The 16,832-nt window shown below is 36.1% G+C and overlaps 1 protein-coding gene and 1 long non-coding RNA gene across 15 annotated transcripts in view; one reads left to right on the top strand and one right to left on the bottom strand.

The window, feature by feature from the left end:
* The window catches only part of LOC144237022 (uncharacterized), a 69,220-nt gene that overhangs the window by 15,831 nt on the left and 36,557 nt on the right, over positions 1 to 16,832 (bottom strand). For 2 of the 4 annotated variants that reach the window (XR_013336734.1, XR_013336735.1), the window contains one exon: positions 13,931 to 14,018. The exons of 1 other annotated variant lie outside the window; for it this stretch is intronic. This is a non-coding gene — a long non-coding RNA (uncharacterized LOC144237022). Of the gene's footprint in view, positions 1 to 9,227; positions 9,804 to 13,930; positions 14,019 to 16,832 lie in introns of those variants that run through there. One more of the 4 variants, XR_013336737.1, reaches the window with a different exon arrangement.
* The window catches only part of AGBL3 (AGBL carboxypeptidase 3), a 67,734-nt gene that overhangs the window by 24,494 nt on the left and 26,408 nt on the right, over positions 1 to 16,832 (top strand). For 5 of the 11 annotated variants that reach the window (XM_077770685.1, XM_077770684.1, XM_077770683.1 and 2 more), the window contains exons 8-15: positions 3,172 to 3,334; positions 4,609 to 4,735; positions 5,856 to 5,956; positions 6,173 to 6,285; positions 6,733 to 6,799; positions 8,590 to 8,676; positions 11,994 to 12,051; positions 13,291 to 13,362. In XM_077770685.1, the coding sequence (XP_077626811.1) occupies positions 3,172 to 3,334; positions 4,609 to 4,735; positions 5,856 to 5,956; positions 6,173 to 6,285; positions 6,733 to 6,799; positions 8,590 to 8,676; positions 11,994 to 12,051; positions 13,291 to 13,362 (788 nt within the window). The other 6 variants (XR_013336731.1, XM_077770690.1, XM_077770688.1 and 3 more) reach the window with 6 other exon arrangements.

Below are 16,832 nucleotides of genomic sequence, written 5' to 3'. Positions count from 1 at the left end.
AAAAATACAGAACATTGAAAGATATGAATGTTTTCAGTGTGAGCTCAGATATAAAAAGAAAAAAATTGTTAATCAGATACAAATGTAAAAACTCTTTGTAAACTGTTTAGGATTATTGAAATACAATAGTAAGTACTATTATAGAGAGTGTATATATCCTCATCCCACTTTGTTAGGGCTCCTAGTGCAGGTACAAGGACCGTGTGAAGGCTGAGGACCTCACGTGTACCTCCAGTCCATCAGAGGAGCTGACAGGCTCAGGATGGCCCCCGTTATCTCCGTTCAGCCTCAGCTCAACTTGCACTTCCTTGCTAATCTTTTCATCTGCTAGGCACAAAGGGATTGAGGTGCAGATCGCCACCAAAAGGACCGAAAACTGTTTTTATACCCCTCACAGATAGGTCTCCAGGATGCCCTGCACTTATCTGAGAAATATTCAGTGACTAAAAAAAAATAACCCATGATGTCCTTTGTTTCCTGGGGATAACTAACAGTAAAAAGAGAGCTAAGTGCAGTGTGATGACCCTGATTGGATTCTGGGACAGAAAAGACATCTGTGGCAAAACCAGTGAAATCCGATAAGGTTGGGAGTTTAGTTACTAGTAGTGTACCAGTGTTTGTTTCGGTTTGAACGCGGTACCACGGTTATGTAATATGTTAACATTAGGGGGAAATGGACAAGGGGTGTGTGGAAACACTACTATTTTTGCAAATTTTGGGTAATCTAAAATTATTCTAAAATTTAAAAAAATAATAAGAAAGGATGCTGATTAGAATATCTATAATGTCTGCTTAGTGCTCTTTGACATGAAGGGTCCCTGGTCCAACACCAGATGGATTATAGGCCGAGGCCCTTTGGCTTGTCTCTGTAGAAAATACTTTAAATGTCTTAGTTCTTCTCGGATTGACTTGTAAGAAGGTTAAGGCAGGAATCTACTCATTAAGTTTCAGAAAGACTTCCAAGAAGGAAAACTACCTCATTGCAATTGATCATAGGTACGTAGAATAAGCCCCACATATTTTGAGAAGGCAAGCAGCTATAAATATATCTAAGATTTAGTGTATTTAAAGAATATGAGAATAAGAGACAGTAATTTTTAGTATAGGATACTTAGTACAAGATACTTAGAGTATCTTGACCTGTGGGTAAGAAAAAAGATCTAAGCTGTTTCTCAAGTGATTTTAAATTCATGTAAAATTTAGAGTGACCCTTCCGAAGTAATGACATATCTTTGAGAATTACTTAGAAGTCTGTTTTAACTTACATATAAGAAACTGAAATGTCATTAAAACTGGGGAAATGTTGACTTAAAAATGTTCAATATATTTCATATTTAAGGCCCTAACTTGATATTCTTGCTTTATAATCTACTTAGTTTTCTAAAAACTTGTAATGGTCATTTAGTGGCTTTCTAACATTATCAGAATTTATTGGACACATTATCAGAATTTATTGGACACCAAATGAGAAAAGGGCAATCAGTTAAAACATGTAACAGACTTCACTTTGGGATTTCACTATAGTTTAAAGGAGTATTGTTGATAATATAAGCTATGTTTTGAATGCTTTGATTTTAGGTTTTAATATTTTTATAAAAGTAATACATTTCATATTACTATAAATACTAGTACTAACAGTTTTGTACTTACCCTTCCAGATATTCTTGTATATGTGATTTTGGCTATTTAAGTAATAGAACACTATATAAAGTTTAGACATATGGGGAGGGGAAGCAAAAAAATGCCCNCCCCTTTTTTTTTTTTTTTTTTTTTTTTTTTTTTTACCTTTTTAAAGCCTCTCCATTAGTTATTTTCATCAGTCAGTTTGGGGGGGGGTCTTATTTTTATTGCTTTAGTAATTCATTCAGTGGCAAGTTTTACAAGCCATAGATTGTGCCCTTAAGAAATGTGTAATAATTCCTTTATGTATTAAAAATTTACCAGAAAGGGACCCCTGGGTGGCTCAATTGGTTGGGTGGCCAACTTTGGCTCAGGTCATGATCTTACAGTTTGTGAATTCAAGCCTCACATTGGGCTCTGTGCTGACAGTTCAGAACCTGGAGCCTGCTTCAGATTCTGTGTCTCCTTGTCTCTCTGACCTTCTCTTGCTTGCACTCTGTGTGTCTCTCTCTCTCAAAAATAAACAAACATTTTTAAAAATCTTTAAAAATTTACCAGAAAGAAAATTCAAACTTCGGTACCATTTTTCTCAAAATGATATTTACCATTTTAATCAAGGGTTATATAATAATTGGCTTTAGCACCAAGTTTTCAGGTACTCAGTTTTTAACAAATATTTGAGAACTTGTGCACATAGTACTGTTCTAGATGATTTGAAGCATTTCTTACCCATAAGTAGAGTAAATATCAAAAATATGAAAACTTTCCAAGGCAAGTGTCAAGTAAATGGTACCAATACTATGTGCTTAGGTCAACCAGACAGAAAATCACTAAAGAAATAATGGACGTGCTACAGAAATTTAAAAAATATATATATGACCTTGACTAATCAGGAAGTGAGACATGAAGTCAGCCTGGCGGGGCAGTATTTGCACTCACAGAGATGAAGAAAGAAGGTATTCTAGTCAGAAGGAATCTCTGTGAAAGCTAATGGGCAGAGCTAGGAGTGAGCTGTTTTCTGTGTGCAAGGGAAAACCAGAATAATAAAGCAGAGGGATACGGTGAAGAGTCTTGGGTGAAAGGTAAATTTTATCCTTAAAATGGAATGTAAACATTCATATTTTATATATGTATATAGTTAACAGGAAATTACTATAGATGTTTTATTTTTATTTTTTTTTTAATGTTTTATTTATTTCTGAGAGAGAGAGAGTGAGCAGGGGAGGGTCAGAGAGAGGGAGTCACAGACTGAAACAGGCTCCAGGCTCTGAGCTGGCAGTCAGCACAGAGCCCGACGCGGGGCTCAAACCCACGAACCGCGAGATCCTGACCTAAGCGAAAGTCGGACGCTTAACCGACTAAGCCACCCAGGTGCCCCAAGATGTTTTAAAATTTCAATAATGTGCAGTATAAATAAGAGAAAGAAGTCGAAAGCAAGGATATAAGAAATTGTTTATTTGCACATTAGACTTGCAAATCCATAGTTACACCCAGAGAAGAAAAATGCAGAAGTGAAATTTAATAATTTAGCTTTTTTTTTTTTCTTGGTAGATTAATGGAGAAACGAGAGGTTATTTTATATTGTGACCTTCATGGCCATAGTACGAAAGAGAACATCTTCATGTATGGTTGTGATGGTAGTGATAAATGTAAAGCATTATACTTACAGCAACGAATCTTTCCACTTATGCTGAGCAAAAATTGTCCAGATAAAGTAAGTACCATTTAAGATTTTTAACTTTTATTACGTGTTGCTCATGTGAGACTGCAGAATAGATCACCTTAGTAAACTCTCTTAGTTATTTTGACTTGTTTATACAACTGGCCATAAAAAAGGAACTATATGGAATATTTAATTTGACATGTGAAGAAAAAAATGAGCCTTGTCCTTCCACCTTAACGGTAAAAGACTGTTTTCCTCATACGGTCGGGAACAAGGCCGGGATAGCCAGCCTTACTCCTTCAGTGCAGACTTGTACTGGAGGTTCTAAGTGCTGACAGGCAAGAGAAAGAAAAGGCAGACACTTTGGGAAGGAACAGGTAATACAGATGACACAGTTGTCTTCATAGAAAATCCAAAGCAATCCACAAAAAAAGTCCTAGGGTAAGTGAGTTTAGCAATGTTCTGCATGACAAAGTCCACCCATAAAAACCATTTAACGTTTCTATAGACTCACGCTGAACACTTGGAAACCACAACTGAAAATGATATCATTTACTGTGGCTTCAGAATAACTTAAATACTTGTGAATATAAAGGAATGATACAAGGGAGATTTTTAGAGGTGATGGCATTGACATAGGTTCACTTTTATTGTAAATAAAAAAATAAAATTACAAAAACTTTTTTTTTTACTAAAACATTTTGTAAATATAACAATATTTCAGGATAGCTTTCTAGTGATCAGTCTTGCGAAAATAAAGCATCCTTATTCTATTCAAAAAATCTACGTTAGTCAGGAGCACCTGGGTAGCTCAGTCAATTGAGCCTCCGACTGTGTCTCAGGTCATGGTCTTGTGAGTTGTGGGTTTGAGCCCCACATTGGGCTCTGTGCTGACAGCTCAGAGCCTGGAGCCTGCTTCAGATTCTGTATCTCCCTCTCTCTCTGACCCTCCCCTGTTCACACTCTGTCTCTCTCAAAAATAAACATTAAAAAATTTTTTATAATCTTTACTCCTAAACATATTTAAGCCCTTTCCTGTAAGTTTTTTTAAAGTATAAGATCTTATCCCAACGGTATCAAGAATTAACAGGTTTTGAATGTATATGTTATATATAGATTAAAATTTATTACCAGCATTCAAATCTGTAGTCCTCAGAAATGTAAATGTCATCCTTAAAATGAGTTATTTCCACTGGTTAGGAAATAAAAGCCTGTGAAACTTTAGAATTACTGCTTTTGCACTACTTCCTCCTTTTCAACCCTACTTCCTGAGAAAGACATTGTACTCAGAAAAACATATTTTTCTCATTTTTGCTTATTTTTAGTTTTCATTCTCAGCTTGCAAGTTTAATGTTCAGAAGAGCAAAGAGGGAACAGGAAGGGTAGTAATGTGGAAAATGGGAATCAGGAACAGCTTTACCATGGAGGCTACTTTTTGTGGATCTACCCTGGGTAAGACCAAGTGTTCTCCATAGCTCTCAGAGCTTCACACCAAAGGGACGTTTTTAATGTAAGATTAAGAGTGTAGACAAGTTGATAGTGAGCACTTTATTCCTACTTAGATACATCCTGGTGTCCAATCAGTTCTCTAAACAGGATGAATAAACTTTATCTCCATCTCATCAGTTCCCTTTGTTTAAAAAAGGAAGTTTTAGCATATAGATAAAATACCTAATTGGTTGATTGTTTTTGTCTTGTTTTAAGAAAGAGTCCTTGTAGATGACTCGTGATTGCAAGAAAAAGCGATGCTCATACTTAAAATACCAGGATAGAAAGGTTTTTAGTGGATTTGCTATTTGCAAGGCAAAATAGACTGGGTTTGTTGGGAGTTCTTTGGGGGGGCTAATTTATATATTAATGGAAACACTTGGTTCCTTTAAAAATAAAAGTGTGCTTGGGTGCCTGGGTGTCTCAGTCAGTTAAGCATCTGACTTTGACTCAGGTCAGGATCTTGCGTGAGTTCAAGTGAATTCAAGCCCTGCATTGGGCTCTGTGCTGGCAGTGGAGAACCTGGAGCCTGCTTCAGAATCTGTCTCCCTCTCCCTCTGCCCCTCCCCATCTTGTGCTGTCTGTCTGTCTGTCTCGGTCTCTCAGAAATAAACAATAAAAAAACTTAAAGTGTGCTCTGTAGTTACATTTAAGAAATCTTTTGGTTTACCCTTAGAATACTCTATATTAAGAAAATGGTTACATTTTTAGAAAATTTATTGACTCAAAGGAAAGTGCTGATGATGATGAAAACATTAAAATATTTACCCAAGCTTGTCTCTAAGTGATTATGAGCATGTTTATAACTGGTAACCAAGCATTCCACATGTTCTTACTAAATTTTCTTTCACCCTACAACATCGCCTAATATGTGTTAAGTCAGCTTTGATCCAGGTGTGGAGAGGGAATGAGGGAAAGCAATAAGCTGTTAAATGACCTGCCCTGGAGAAGCAAATCCAAAGGACAGGAGATGGAATCTGATCAGAGGTTTTATTTATATTCTGTGTTTTAGAACTTAAGCCTGCCCCTTAAGGACAAATGATTAACCCATCCTCAATGGTGGATAAACTGATTGGTGTTTTAGGTAATAAACGAGGTACTCATTTCAACACAAAAGACTTGGAGTCAATGGGATATCATTTTTGTGATTCTCTTTTGGACTATTGTGATCCAGACCGAACCAAGGTAAGCAGAGCCCATTTGGTAATGCTTCAAACTCCAGTTTATCAGATAACATAACCTAACTGAGGGCCTATGGCAGTTTCTTCCTTTTACTGTGTCAACAGTGCTTGGGGTTTTTGGTACTTGATGTCCTCATAGTAGTTGTTCTAGGTATCTATAAGTATTCAATTATTTTAATTAGGAAATAAAATTATTTTATAATTAATCATTTTCCCCTAGTATTATCAGTGTCTGAAAGAATTGGAAGAGATGGAAAAACCTATAAATTTGGAAAAAGTTCTTGAGGATTCAGATACTTCTCTGAAAGAAATTACATTGGATCTAGAGTCTGGGTAAGTCAAGATAGTCTTTATAATAATTATAGGATATAAAATTATCAGTCTCAACTGAAAATCCCAACTATAGATAGAGGGGGGAGAGAGAGAGAGAGAGAGAGAGTGTGAGGGGGGGATGGAGAGAGAGACACAGAATCCAAAGCAGGCTCAGGCTCTGAGCTGTCAGCACAGAGCCGGCCGTGGGGCTCGAATTCACGAGCTGTGAGATCATGACCCGAGCTGAAGTTGGACGCTTAACCAACTGAGTCATCTGGGTGCCTCATAAACATTCTTGTAATTAGAACCATTTCTACCATTCCAATAAGATAATAGAATAAAAGTAACAGTTGAAATTTTAAAATGCCACCATATTGTTTTAATATTTATATGTAATAAAGTAATTGTAAATATAAAATGTAAATATAATAATTAAAAGTTATTATATCAAAGTTTTTTTTTTTGTAGTAGCCGAGGCTCTGACAGTTCAGAATCCAATGAGTCTCAGACTTGCCTTCTCAAAATAACTTCTCAGGTATGACTGAAAATTTCTGCCTATGGTTTGGGTACTCTTCTCATTGTGACTAATAATAAGGCAAAAAAAATTGCTTGCCATTGCATAATTATTGTATAGCAATAATTTTTATTTTCTGATTATGTAACATATCTTTAAATCATAGAATTTCCTAACCTTAGGATTCTTAACACCCTTACTTTAAAGGTCCAGATAGATTGCATTACTTCTCAGAAGCCACACCACTTAATGAGAATTGGTATCATAACATACATCCCATGCCTGCAAATCCACTGTTCATTTGAAAATATAATGCCCAATATGATGGTACTGGAAGGTGAGCCCTATGGGAAGTGATTAGGTCATGAGGCAGAGCCCTCTGGATTAGTGCCTTATAAAAGAGCTCCAGAGAGATCCCTAGCCCCTTCTACCATACGAGGATACAAATGAGAGGTCAGCATCCCAAAAGAGAGTGCTCACCTAACCATACTGGCACTTGACCTCCACCTTCCAGCCTGAAGAACTAGGAGAAATAAATTTGTTTTTTAGCCATGCAGTCTGTGGTATTTTATTATAGCAGCTAAAATGGAGTGAGATAGATGCTCGTTAGTTTTCTATCGCGAAGCAACAAATTTCACCAAGCAGCAGCTTAAAACAATGGATACTTATTTTCATGCCATTTCCATGAGAGAGATTCATGAGTGGCTTCACTAGGTGCTTCTGTCTGAGGTCTCTCAAAAGGCTGCAGTGAAGGTGTTGGTCAGGTGGTCTCGTCTGAAGACATGACTGAGAAAGGATCCATTTTTAAGCTCACTTACATGATTGTTGACAAAATTCAGTTCTTCACAGGCTGTTGGGCTCAAGACCTCAGTATTGCCCAAATGGGCTGTTAGCCTTTAGTATCATATCATTGCCAAATCCATTGTTGTGATGTTTTGTCCTAGGTTTTCTTCTAAGAGCGCTATCCTTTTGGGTCTTGCATTTAGGTCCTTGAACTATTTTGAGTTACTTTTTGTATTTGTTTTGAGGTAAGTGTCCCAACTTCATTCTTTTGCAAGTGGCGTTCCAGTTTTCTGAGCACCATTGTTGAAAAGACTGTCCTTTCCCCCATTGAATGGTCTTGGCACCCTTGTCAAAAATCATTTGACTGTATATGCAAGGATTTCTTTATGGGCTCTCTATTCTTTTTCTTTTCTTTGAGCTTATGGCTATTTTTATGCCACAGTTTTGATGACTGTAGCTTTGTAGTAAATTTTGAAATCAAAGTATGAGCCCTCCAATTTTTTTTTTTTTCCTAGATTATTTTGGCTATTTGGGATCCTTGAATATTAGGATGGATTTTTCTATTTCTGCAAAAAAAAAGTTATTGGGATTTTGATGGGGATTGCACTGAATCCATAGATTGCTTTGGGTAATATTGATATGCTTTCATTTATTTATGTCTTCTTTAATTCCTCTCAGCAATGTTTTGTAGTTTTCACTGTAGTTTTTTGTACAAGAAGGTGAAGTTTTCTTTCACCTTCTTGGTTAATTCCTAAGTATTTTATTCTTTTTGATACTATTGTACATGGGATTGCTTTTGTAATTTCCTTTTCAAATTGTTCTCTAATTGTGTATAAAAATGCAGTTGATTTTTGTGTGGTGACTTTGTATCCTGCTACATTGCTGACTTAATTTATTAGTTCAAAACAGGAAGCAAAAGTACTTTATCTTCCTAGAAGTGGAAGTCTTAGGATAGTTTTATGTGCACATTTATACCATTTTTGATGTGTTGATTAAATATAGATTTCAAATGTGATTCTTTTACTTAGATAACAAACAAGAAAAAACACCTGAAAACAAAGAAGGAAAGAAATTCTACCATAGCAAGTCATCAAAACACCAGAGAAGAGCAAGAGGTATTCATTGAACTGGTTATTAATACTTTTTGAAAAATGGTTGCAAGAGAATGGCAAAGTCTTGCCTGTTACACTTTCTATACCCTAATTTTTTCCCTGGGAAAAGTTAGTGATTAAAACTTTGCTTATATTATTTGCCGTTTATAAAAATACAAAAGAACCTTGACAGATGAGAAGTGGATTTTATTAATAGGTGCTATACTTAAGTTTCATTTTTTACTTACCTTACTCTGAAAAGTATTTGAGGTATCTTATAAAGCTACATTTAGGATATTAAGAAGAAATAAGATTAAGAAAAATTAAATGGCAATACAAGAGTGTAAGAATAGATGGTATTGAGAGACTGACTTCTACCGTAACAGCATGAGGAGCTCTGCAAATCCATTCATCTAGCAAAAATTGCAGTTGTTTTAACTGATATTAAAAACAAAACAACCATCGCCCTAAGGGCAAAGAGCAAATGAAAACCATTTATTTGTGAAAAATTCCTGAAATTTAATAAAAACAGCAAGAGCTGATAGTATTTGAAGCAGTATTCCTTCCTCCCCCTCACAGTTGAGGGAGACTGAAACTCCACTCCAGACCAGCACAGCCAAGGACACAGAGCCCCCCTCTCTCCACTCATGCGCCAGAGGGCTGTCGCCCCAAGAAGGGCAGGGCATCAGCAGTTCTTGCCCTGCCTGCAGCTTCCTGTTGCTGGGCCAAGCTCCAGGTGAGTGCAGACAAGAGGCGGGGCTCCCTTCTTCTAACCAGGCTCCCTTTAGGAGATAGATATTCTGCCTGGGGTGCCACGTTACCCAGAACGTTGTGGCCCTTAGTCACCCTTGCCTCAGCATGGTGAGAGAGGCAAATAGGGAAGACCAGAGACTGCTGCCCTCTTCCCGCCTACAGCTCAGCTCCTAAAGTGGGTGTCACTGACAGAAGAGTGACATTGTCCCCACCCCCAGCTCCGACACAGGTCAGAGATTTTGCCTCTGGGGAGAACCAGACAAAAACAGATAGCTTTTAAGAACTTTTTATTTTGAAATATTCTCGGTGTGGGAGCTCTGCTGCATCCACGACTTCTCCGTTGTTAACATCTTGCGTGTGTTAGGATACCGTAGCGATGGCATAAAACTGAGGTTGATCTAATCCACAGAGATTCAGATTTTATCAGTATGCATGCACTCGTTTGTGTGCAGTATTGCTCATAAATTTTGAATTCTAGTCTTCAAAGCTCATTGTTAGAGTAATATCATTTTTATATTGATATCTGCTTTCTTGTTTGTAAATTGTGCAATCGAAGCAATGTGAGTATGCTTGGGAGAGGGCCAAGATTATAAAAAAAGTTTTTGGTAAACAAACTCTCCAATTGATCTCAATGTGTTAAGTCATTTGCAGAACTCAGTAACCAAAGCAGATTTTGTTTGGGGGATTGTTATTTATCGTTTTGTATGTAGATTTTCTCACACATATTTATTTACTCCGCATAAATGTCTCCATATAGTGGTTTTTCTCCTCTACCCAAGCTATATTCCAGGTAAAATATAGTAAATTCCTTTTTATTAAATATTTATGTATTCTCCTCTTTGTTGACTGGAGCTTCAAAATTTAGACACCATAATCTATATTTAATGTTGGATTTTCCAGATGGAAAACAGTCATCATTTTGGTTATTTGAAAAGCTGCATACATAAGTGCTCTTATAAACTAATAGGAGTTCTTAGCCATTGGTCTTGAAATTCATTTTAATAATTTTTGGCAAAAAGAGTGAACGGTGTCAACTTAGTTTAATGCCTGAGGACAGCCTAAATTCATGCTCTGAATTATTTATTTTAATTGTTTGTTAAGACATCCATACATCCTGAAAATAATACTTGGAAGTTATTTTTAAAGTATTTTAGTTAAACTTTAGTTCCTACCTGGACATTCTCAGTAATTGATTTGGAGACTTGAGCAGAAACAAACAACTATAGATTACTGTGGTTAGAATTGGGAGATCATGTTCCTAAGGACACTGGCCTGGTGATTTTCTGTAGGATGAATGGAATAGAATAGTTTATAATAGCTTACAACATCATTTCAATCAAAGAAGTGGGCTAAAAATGATGTTGATTTCATCAAGTCTTATCACAAGTGAATTTCTCCAACCTAATTTCATATCTTGTCTCTCAAAATTCTGATTATATAGGTTTGCTACTTTTAACTTTGTGTAATTTTTTCTAGAATATTTCCTTTCTCTCTGCCTTCAATAATCAAGTTTTTATTTTTATACTTTCCTCTCATTTTAAAAAATTTTAATGTTTTATTTATTTCTGAGAGGAAGAGAAACAGCGTGAGCAGGGGAGGGTCAGAGAGAGAGGGAGACACAGAATCTGAAATATGCTTCAGGCTCTGAGCGAGCTGTCAGCACAGAGCCAGACGTGGGGCTCGAACCCACGAACCGTGAGATCATGACCTGAGCCGAAGTCGGACGCTTAACTGAATGAGCCACCCAGGGGCCCCTCCTCTCATTTTTTATAATGATTCTATCCAGTTTTTTGCTGCCGATACAATCTATAAAAAAGGGGGATTTTAGTTTTTAACTATTCCATAGTCCACTTTTCTTCCTGAATTGATATGCATAACATGTTGGCAAAAAAAAAAAATATTGATGTTCTCGGGGGGTTTCCCCTTCTTACGCCCTTTTGCAAAATTCTCTATAATATCCACAGATGCAGAAACAAAAGTTTGGAAACTTTTTAAACAAAAGCTTAAAGTGTTTTCATGGTTACATGATTTGTAGACTATTCAAGATTAGCTGTTATAATTACATAGTGTTTTGTCTCATTTAATGTACATGGTCATTACAGGCAATTCTTTTTTCAAGGTAGAAAATATCATGTGTATGTTCTTCCTTACTATGGACTTTCTACAAAATATTTTTTATATAAGCACAGTTTTGTAATCAATTACACATTTTCATATAATTTTATATATTTTAACTCATTTCATATTATCTTCCTACATCTTTATTTAAATAAGTGAGACTGTAACCATACATTTTTTGTCTCTTTCTCATTGTAAATAAATTCTATATGAAGTGAAAAAAATTTTTAACTCCCTTTAGTGCCAAAACACCGTATCAATATTTTCTTCTACTCATTGCTGCAGGAGAAAAGTAGTGTTATGAAGGGTATTAGGAGGTTCTGACTTAAGAGATATTTTTGTCCATTCTAAATCCTATGAAGATAAAATGAGAAATGTTGCAAACTACTATACCAAAGATGATATAGGGAATATACTTCCTTTTCATGTTTATAACATATTGTTTTCCTTCTGGTTCTGTGTTCCATTAGGTGTGTGATAAAGGACATTTAGTGCAAAGACACAAACAATCAAATTCCGATGTGAAAGGTAATGTTCTGTTTCTACTCTCTCTAAACAATTAATGCATTTATTCCACGCTTTTGTGCTACAACTTTGAGGTTCCCACTGTGCTTGGTGCTAGGGATATTAAGTGGTATCCTATGCCATTTCTTACCCCAGGAGCTCATCTCTTAATAGGGAGAGAAAAACAAGTGAACAAATGAAGTGCAGTATTCTAGGTATAATGCGAGTAGTCTAGCCAGGGCTCCAAGAGAGCACAAAGGATGGAAAGTTGGAGTGAGCGGGCCCTGTACTTGAGGGATCTCTCTGATTTGAAAGATTTTTTTTTCCCCAAACAGAATATAGATTTTATGTTTTAAAAACCATCTTGTTCCTCTCATTTTATAACTTAATAGAGGATGAAAACAGGAGAGAAATAAAATTATGGACTATTCATTTGCTTTTACTGGAATTTGCTAAGTTGCATATAAATTTGTTTCAGATGACCTAATTAAAAATTTATATATACCTGTATCTGTATCCATGTATACATATCCATTTAGCTTATGATCTAGCAGGCTGATTAGAAGTGGAAATAAGAACCACACCAAGGAAAGGGGAAAATTCTACTATCACTAATGTGGTTAATTGATTTGAACTTTACTCTTTCTCATAGTGATCATCCAAGCAAATCACTTTTACATATAACTTTAATATATTCCTCTATTGAAAATTTAATATCAAAAATTAGAACTGAAAAGCGTATTTTACAATACTTATTTTAGATCTTTTTCTACATCTGTGCACATACACTCCATATTAATCTCACAATGTCCATGTTAGTGTGCAGTCTACATTTTCATTTAAAATCGAAGTATATTATAAACTTCTTTACATGTTAATAAATGGTGGCAAAGTATTCCATTGTATTGGTGAACCTTTATTTAGCCACCTCTATTGTTAAACTTTTTTTGCTTACATTTTTTTCTATTACAAACAATAATGAAGACCTTATAACTCTGTATTTGTGTATATTCTTACTTATTTATACTAGATTCCTAGAAAAGAATTGCTGACCTAAAGAGTAGGGATACTTTTTTAGAGTTTAATAATAAATAGCAAAAATGCAGCAAAAATTCATAATACTTGAGAGCTGTGTTAATTAACTGAGCTAAGCTCTTTATGTTATCTTCTAGGCTTTTTGTTTAGAAAAAGAAAAAATAGGAAGTGTAAAAGACTCAAGAAATTATTTTCATGCTACAAATGATCTTTTATCATCTTTTTTAGCTACAAACCCAGATGTATCAGATGACTATATATTTGATTATTTCGGAAGACCATTCCCTAATCGAGGTTTAGGTGAGTAAAATAGGAATAGAGACAATAATGAGTGCTCACATATTATCTACATGTGAGCTTTTTAAGTAGTTTACCCAGTTGTATAGTTCATTCCATTGCTAGAGACCTATAGCATTGAGAACATCCTTTTTCTGTGAAGCTAAAAACATGTGTCCCTCTACCTCTTTAATTACACAAAACAAAAAGTGAACCTTAAAGGTATTTCTGACTGACTCATTTTCTGATTCTCCTTGAAAAACGCAATGCTGCTTCCATATGGTAGATGTTAAGTTTTTTTTTTAAAGCAATCATTTATTTTCTTGAAACTTCCCTTACATTTCTTTCAACCATCCACACTATAGCATGATTCAGGTCCTTTACCCCCTGATGTTATTCTTTCCTGTCACTGTTCAAGCTTGAATGAAGCTGAACCCAGCATTGTAGATGCCAGCTAATGAGTGTACAATAAATCATCACTTTCATTTGCTTCTTTCTATGTCCTAGATTTCCATTAATGTGGTCTAAGGTTGCATCTGTATTTCTGGAAACTATCCTAAAGTACTGATAAATTGCATTTTTATATACTCACACCTGCTGCTGCTCAGTAGTAGTGTCTTTTCCATTTTCTGCATCTTCAGAAAAATTTTGGTTCACTGTCCTGGGCTTTAAATTTATTCCTGTTAAATTAAATCATCTTAGATGATTAAGTTCTCATGAACTCTCGACCTTAAGTATGCCTGTCATTGTACTTGCTATATATTTGTGTGTGTGTACAGATGGACATATCTCTATATACATTTGACTTCTTGTCAAAGCTTTAAACTTTTGTATTTAAATATCTCCTAAACATCTCCACAGAGATGTCCCCCGTATCCAAATTCAAGTTCATCTAATTCCACACTAAATGCTGTTCCTCCTGTATTCTCTATAACCTTGGTCACAGTATTATATACAGAACACCCTCCCCCCCCCGCCCTGTTTCAACCTAGAAACATGACAGCTACTCTTTTTTTTTTTTCCTTTGGTTTCCATCCCTCAGATCCAGCCTTTGAATCCAACTGATTTTACCTCATAATCTCTTTATTTCCATATCATGTCATCATTCTTTTCACTCATCACCTGTTTAGAGGAGATTTCTAATTGGCTTTCTTGCCACCAGGATTGTCATCCTAATTCCATCTTTCTTACCTCCCATAAAAGTGATCTATCAAAAACACCAATCAGATTATGTAAAACTACTGCCTAAAGCCTTTCAGTAATTACAACTTTTCCTAAAAGTGGTTGAAGTTAGCACAGTCCTAAGATTTAAATTTTTTTAGGCTTTTTCTTTTTAATTTTTTTAAAGTGTATCACTTATTTTGAGAGAGAGAGAAAGCAGGAGTCAGAGAGAGAGGGAGAGAGAGAATCCCAAACAGGCTCCTCACTGTCAGTGCAGAGCCCGATGCGGGGCTCAAACTCACAAACTGTGAGATCATGACCTTAGCCAAAGTCAGATGCTTAACTGCCTGAGCCATTGAGCCGCCCCTTTTTTTTCCTATAACTTGTAATTTCAAAATAATTTCAAGAATAGTATGAAGAACTGTATCCACCTAACTATATTTTCCCAACCCATTTTTTTGCAGACATTTTATTCCTAAACAACTTCAATATATATTTTCCGAGAACACCGTCTTACATTAAAATCAGGAAATTCAATTTTGATATACTATTTTATATAGTACAGTTAAATTTTGCCAAATGTAGCAGTAATGTCCTTTAGAGCAAAAATTCTCCCTGATTCAGGATCACAAAGTGCATTTAAATGCCACATCCCTGTATTCTCTTTCAGTTTGGAACAGCCACTCAGCCTTTCTTTGTCATTCACAACCCTCGCATTTTTGAAGATCATAGCCCAGCTGTCTTATAGGATGTTTGGGTGTAAAGGTTTAGTGTACACGAGAATTACCTGGGGAGCTTATGGAAACCTGAGCTTCTCATTCCAAGCTGGGCTTGTTGTCAGCCCCTTAATCTACATTTTTTATAAGGTACTTCAGGTAATTCTCATGTTGGCGGTTTGCAGACCATATGTTGCAACTCACCACTTAGGAAACTGTAAGTGAGAGGTGGTGAAAGACCAAGTAGTTAGGACCTAGCCCATCCAACCCTTATTCATCCTGACAAATTTCTTTCTTTCAATAATGTTCTGTTCATTCAAAAGATGTTCTGACAACCACTAGCTACAGCATAGAAACCAAGTTCTAGAGCATGATGTACAAGACTCCCGATGCTGGCTCCTGACTGCCTCTCCAGTTTTCCCCCTTGCCATTCTCCGCCTTTTACTTCAGACCTCAGCAAAGATGATCTTGTAACCTCAAAGTCAGTCTTACCTCTTTGCCTTTGCTCATGGTATCTTCTCTGGCTGAAACTTAATTCTCCCTTTCTTCAACTACGTTAGCTACTCATCACTTAAGGAATAGGTATAAATTTTAGTAAGACTCCTATACAGTTTATTACACTAAGAGTTAGATAAATTCATAACGATTTTTACAAACTGCTCTGATTGTCCAAAGAAGAGGATCCAGCCTAGAAATCTCAGGGCATGTTTTCTTGAAGAAATTGATACTTAAATTATGATGCAGTCTTAAGTGACAAGTTAGACATTTAGGAGAGAACAGAGAGAGTCCCGCCTTGATTTCTTCAAAAAAAATTGTTGTCAATGGTTTTATGACCTTCTGTGTGAGACACAGTATGTCTGGAAATAACTCATTCAGAACCTTTTGATTTCTGTCATCTCTTACCAATATTTATTCTCCCCTTTCTAGAGAGAATAAAACTATTTGATAGAAAAGACAGAAGCAACTTAGAGCTGAGGGATTCTACTCACTGTCATCCATCAGGATGATGATTATTAAAATAATCCCAGCAAAACAGGGGCCCCTGGTTGGCTCAGTCAGTTGAGCATCCAACTTCAGCTCAAGTCATGATCTCACAGTTTGTGAGTTTGAGCCCCAGGTCAGGCTCTGTGCTGACAGCTCAGAGTCTGGAGCCTGCTTCAGATTCTGTCTCCCTCTCTCTCTGCCCCTCCCCCACTCATGCTGTGTTTCTGTCTTAATAATAAATAAACATTAAAAAAAATTTTTTTAATAATCCCAGAACAGATTTAAAAGTTCTGTGATACCTATATTAAGAATGAAGACCTAAGTAAAATTTACGTCTTTTTTATAAGTTTTTTTAAGTTTATTTATTTTGAGAGAGAGCAAACAAGCAGGGGAGGGGCAGAGGGATGGATAGAGAGAGAGAATCCAAAGCAGGCTCCACACCATCAGCACAGAGCCCATTGTGGGGCTCAAACCCATGAACTGTGAGATCTTGACCTGAGCCAAAATCATGAGTCAGAGGCCTAAGTGATTGACCCACCCAGATACCTGGATTAAAATTTGCATCTTGTTGTCAATATCTTAACTCACTTGATATTTTAATCTTCCTGACACTAGTCTTTTATGTCTTAGCCA

Source organism: Crocuta crocuta, unplaced genomic scaffold (genome assembly GCF_008692635.1).
Source record: "Crocuta crocuta isolate KB4526 unplaced genomic scaffold, BGI_CrCroc_1.0 scaffold266, whole genome shotgun sequence".
Taxonomy (NCBI): Eukaryota; Metazoa; Chordata; class Mammalia; order Carnivora; family Hyaenidae; genus Crocuta; species Crocuta crocuta.
This window is presented reverse-complemented; position numbering and strand designations above follow the sequence as displayed.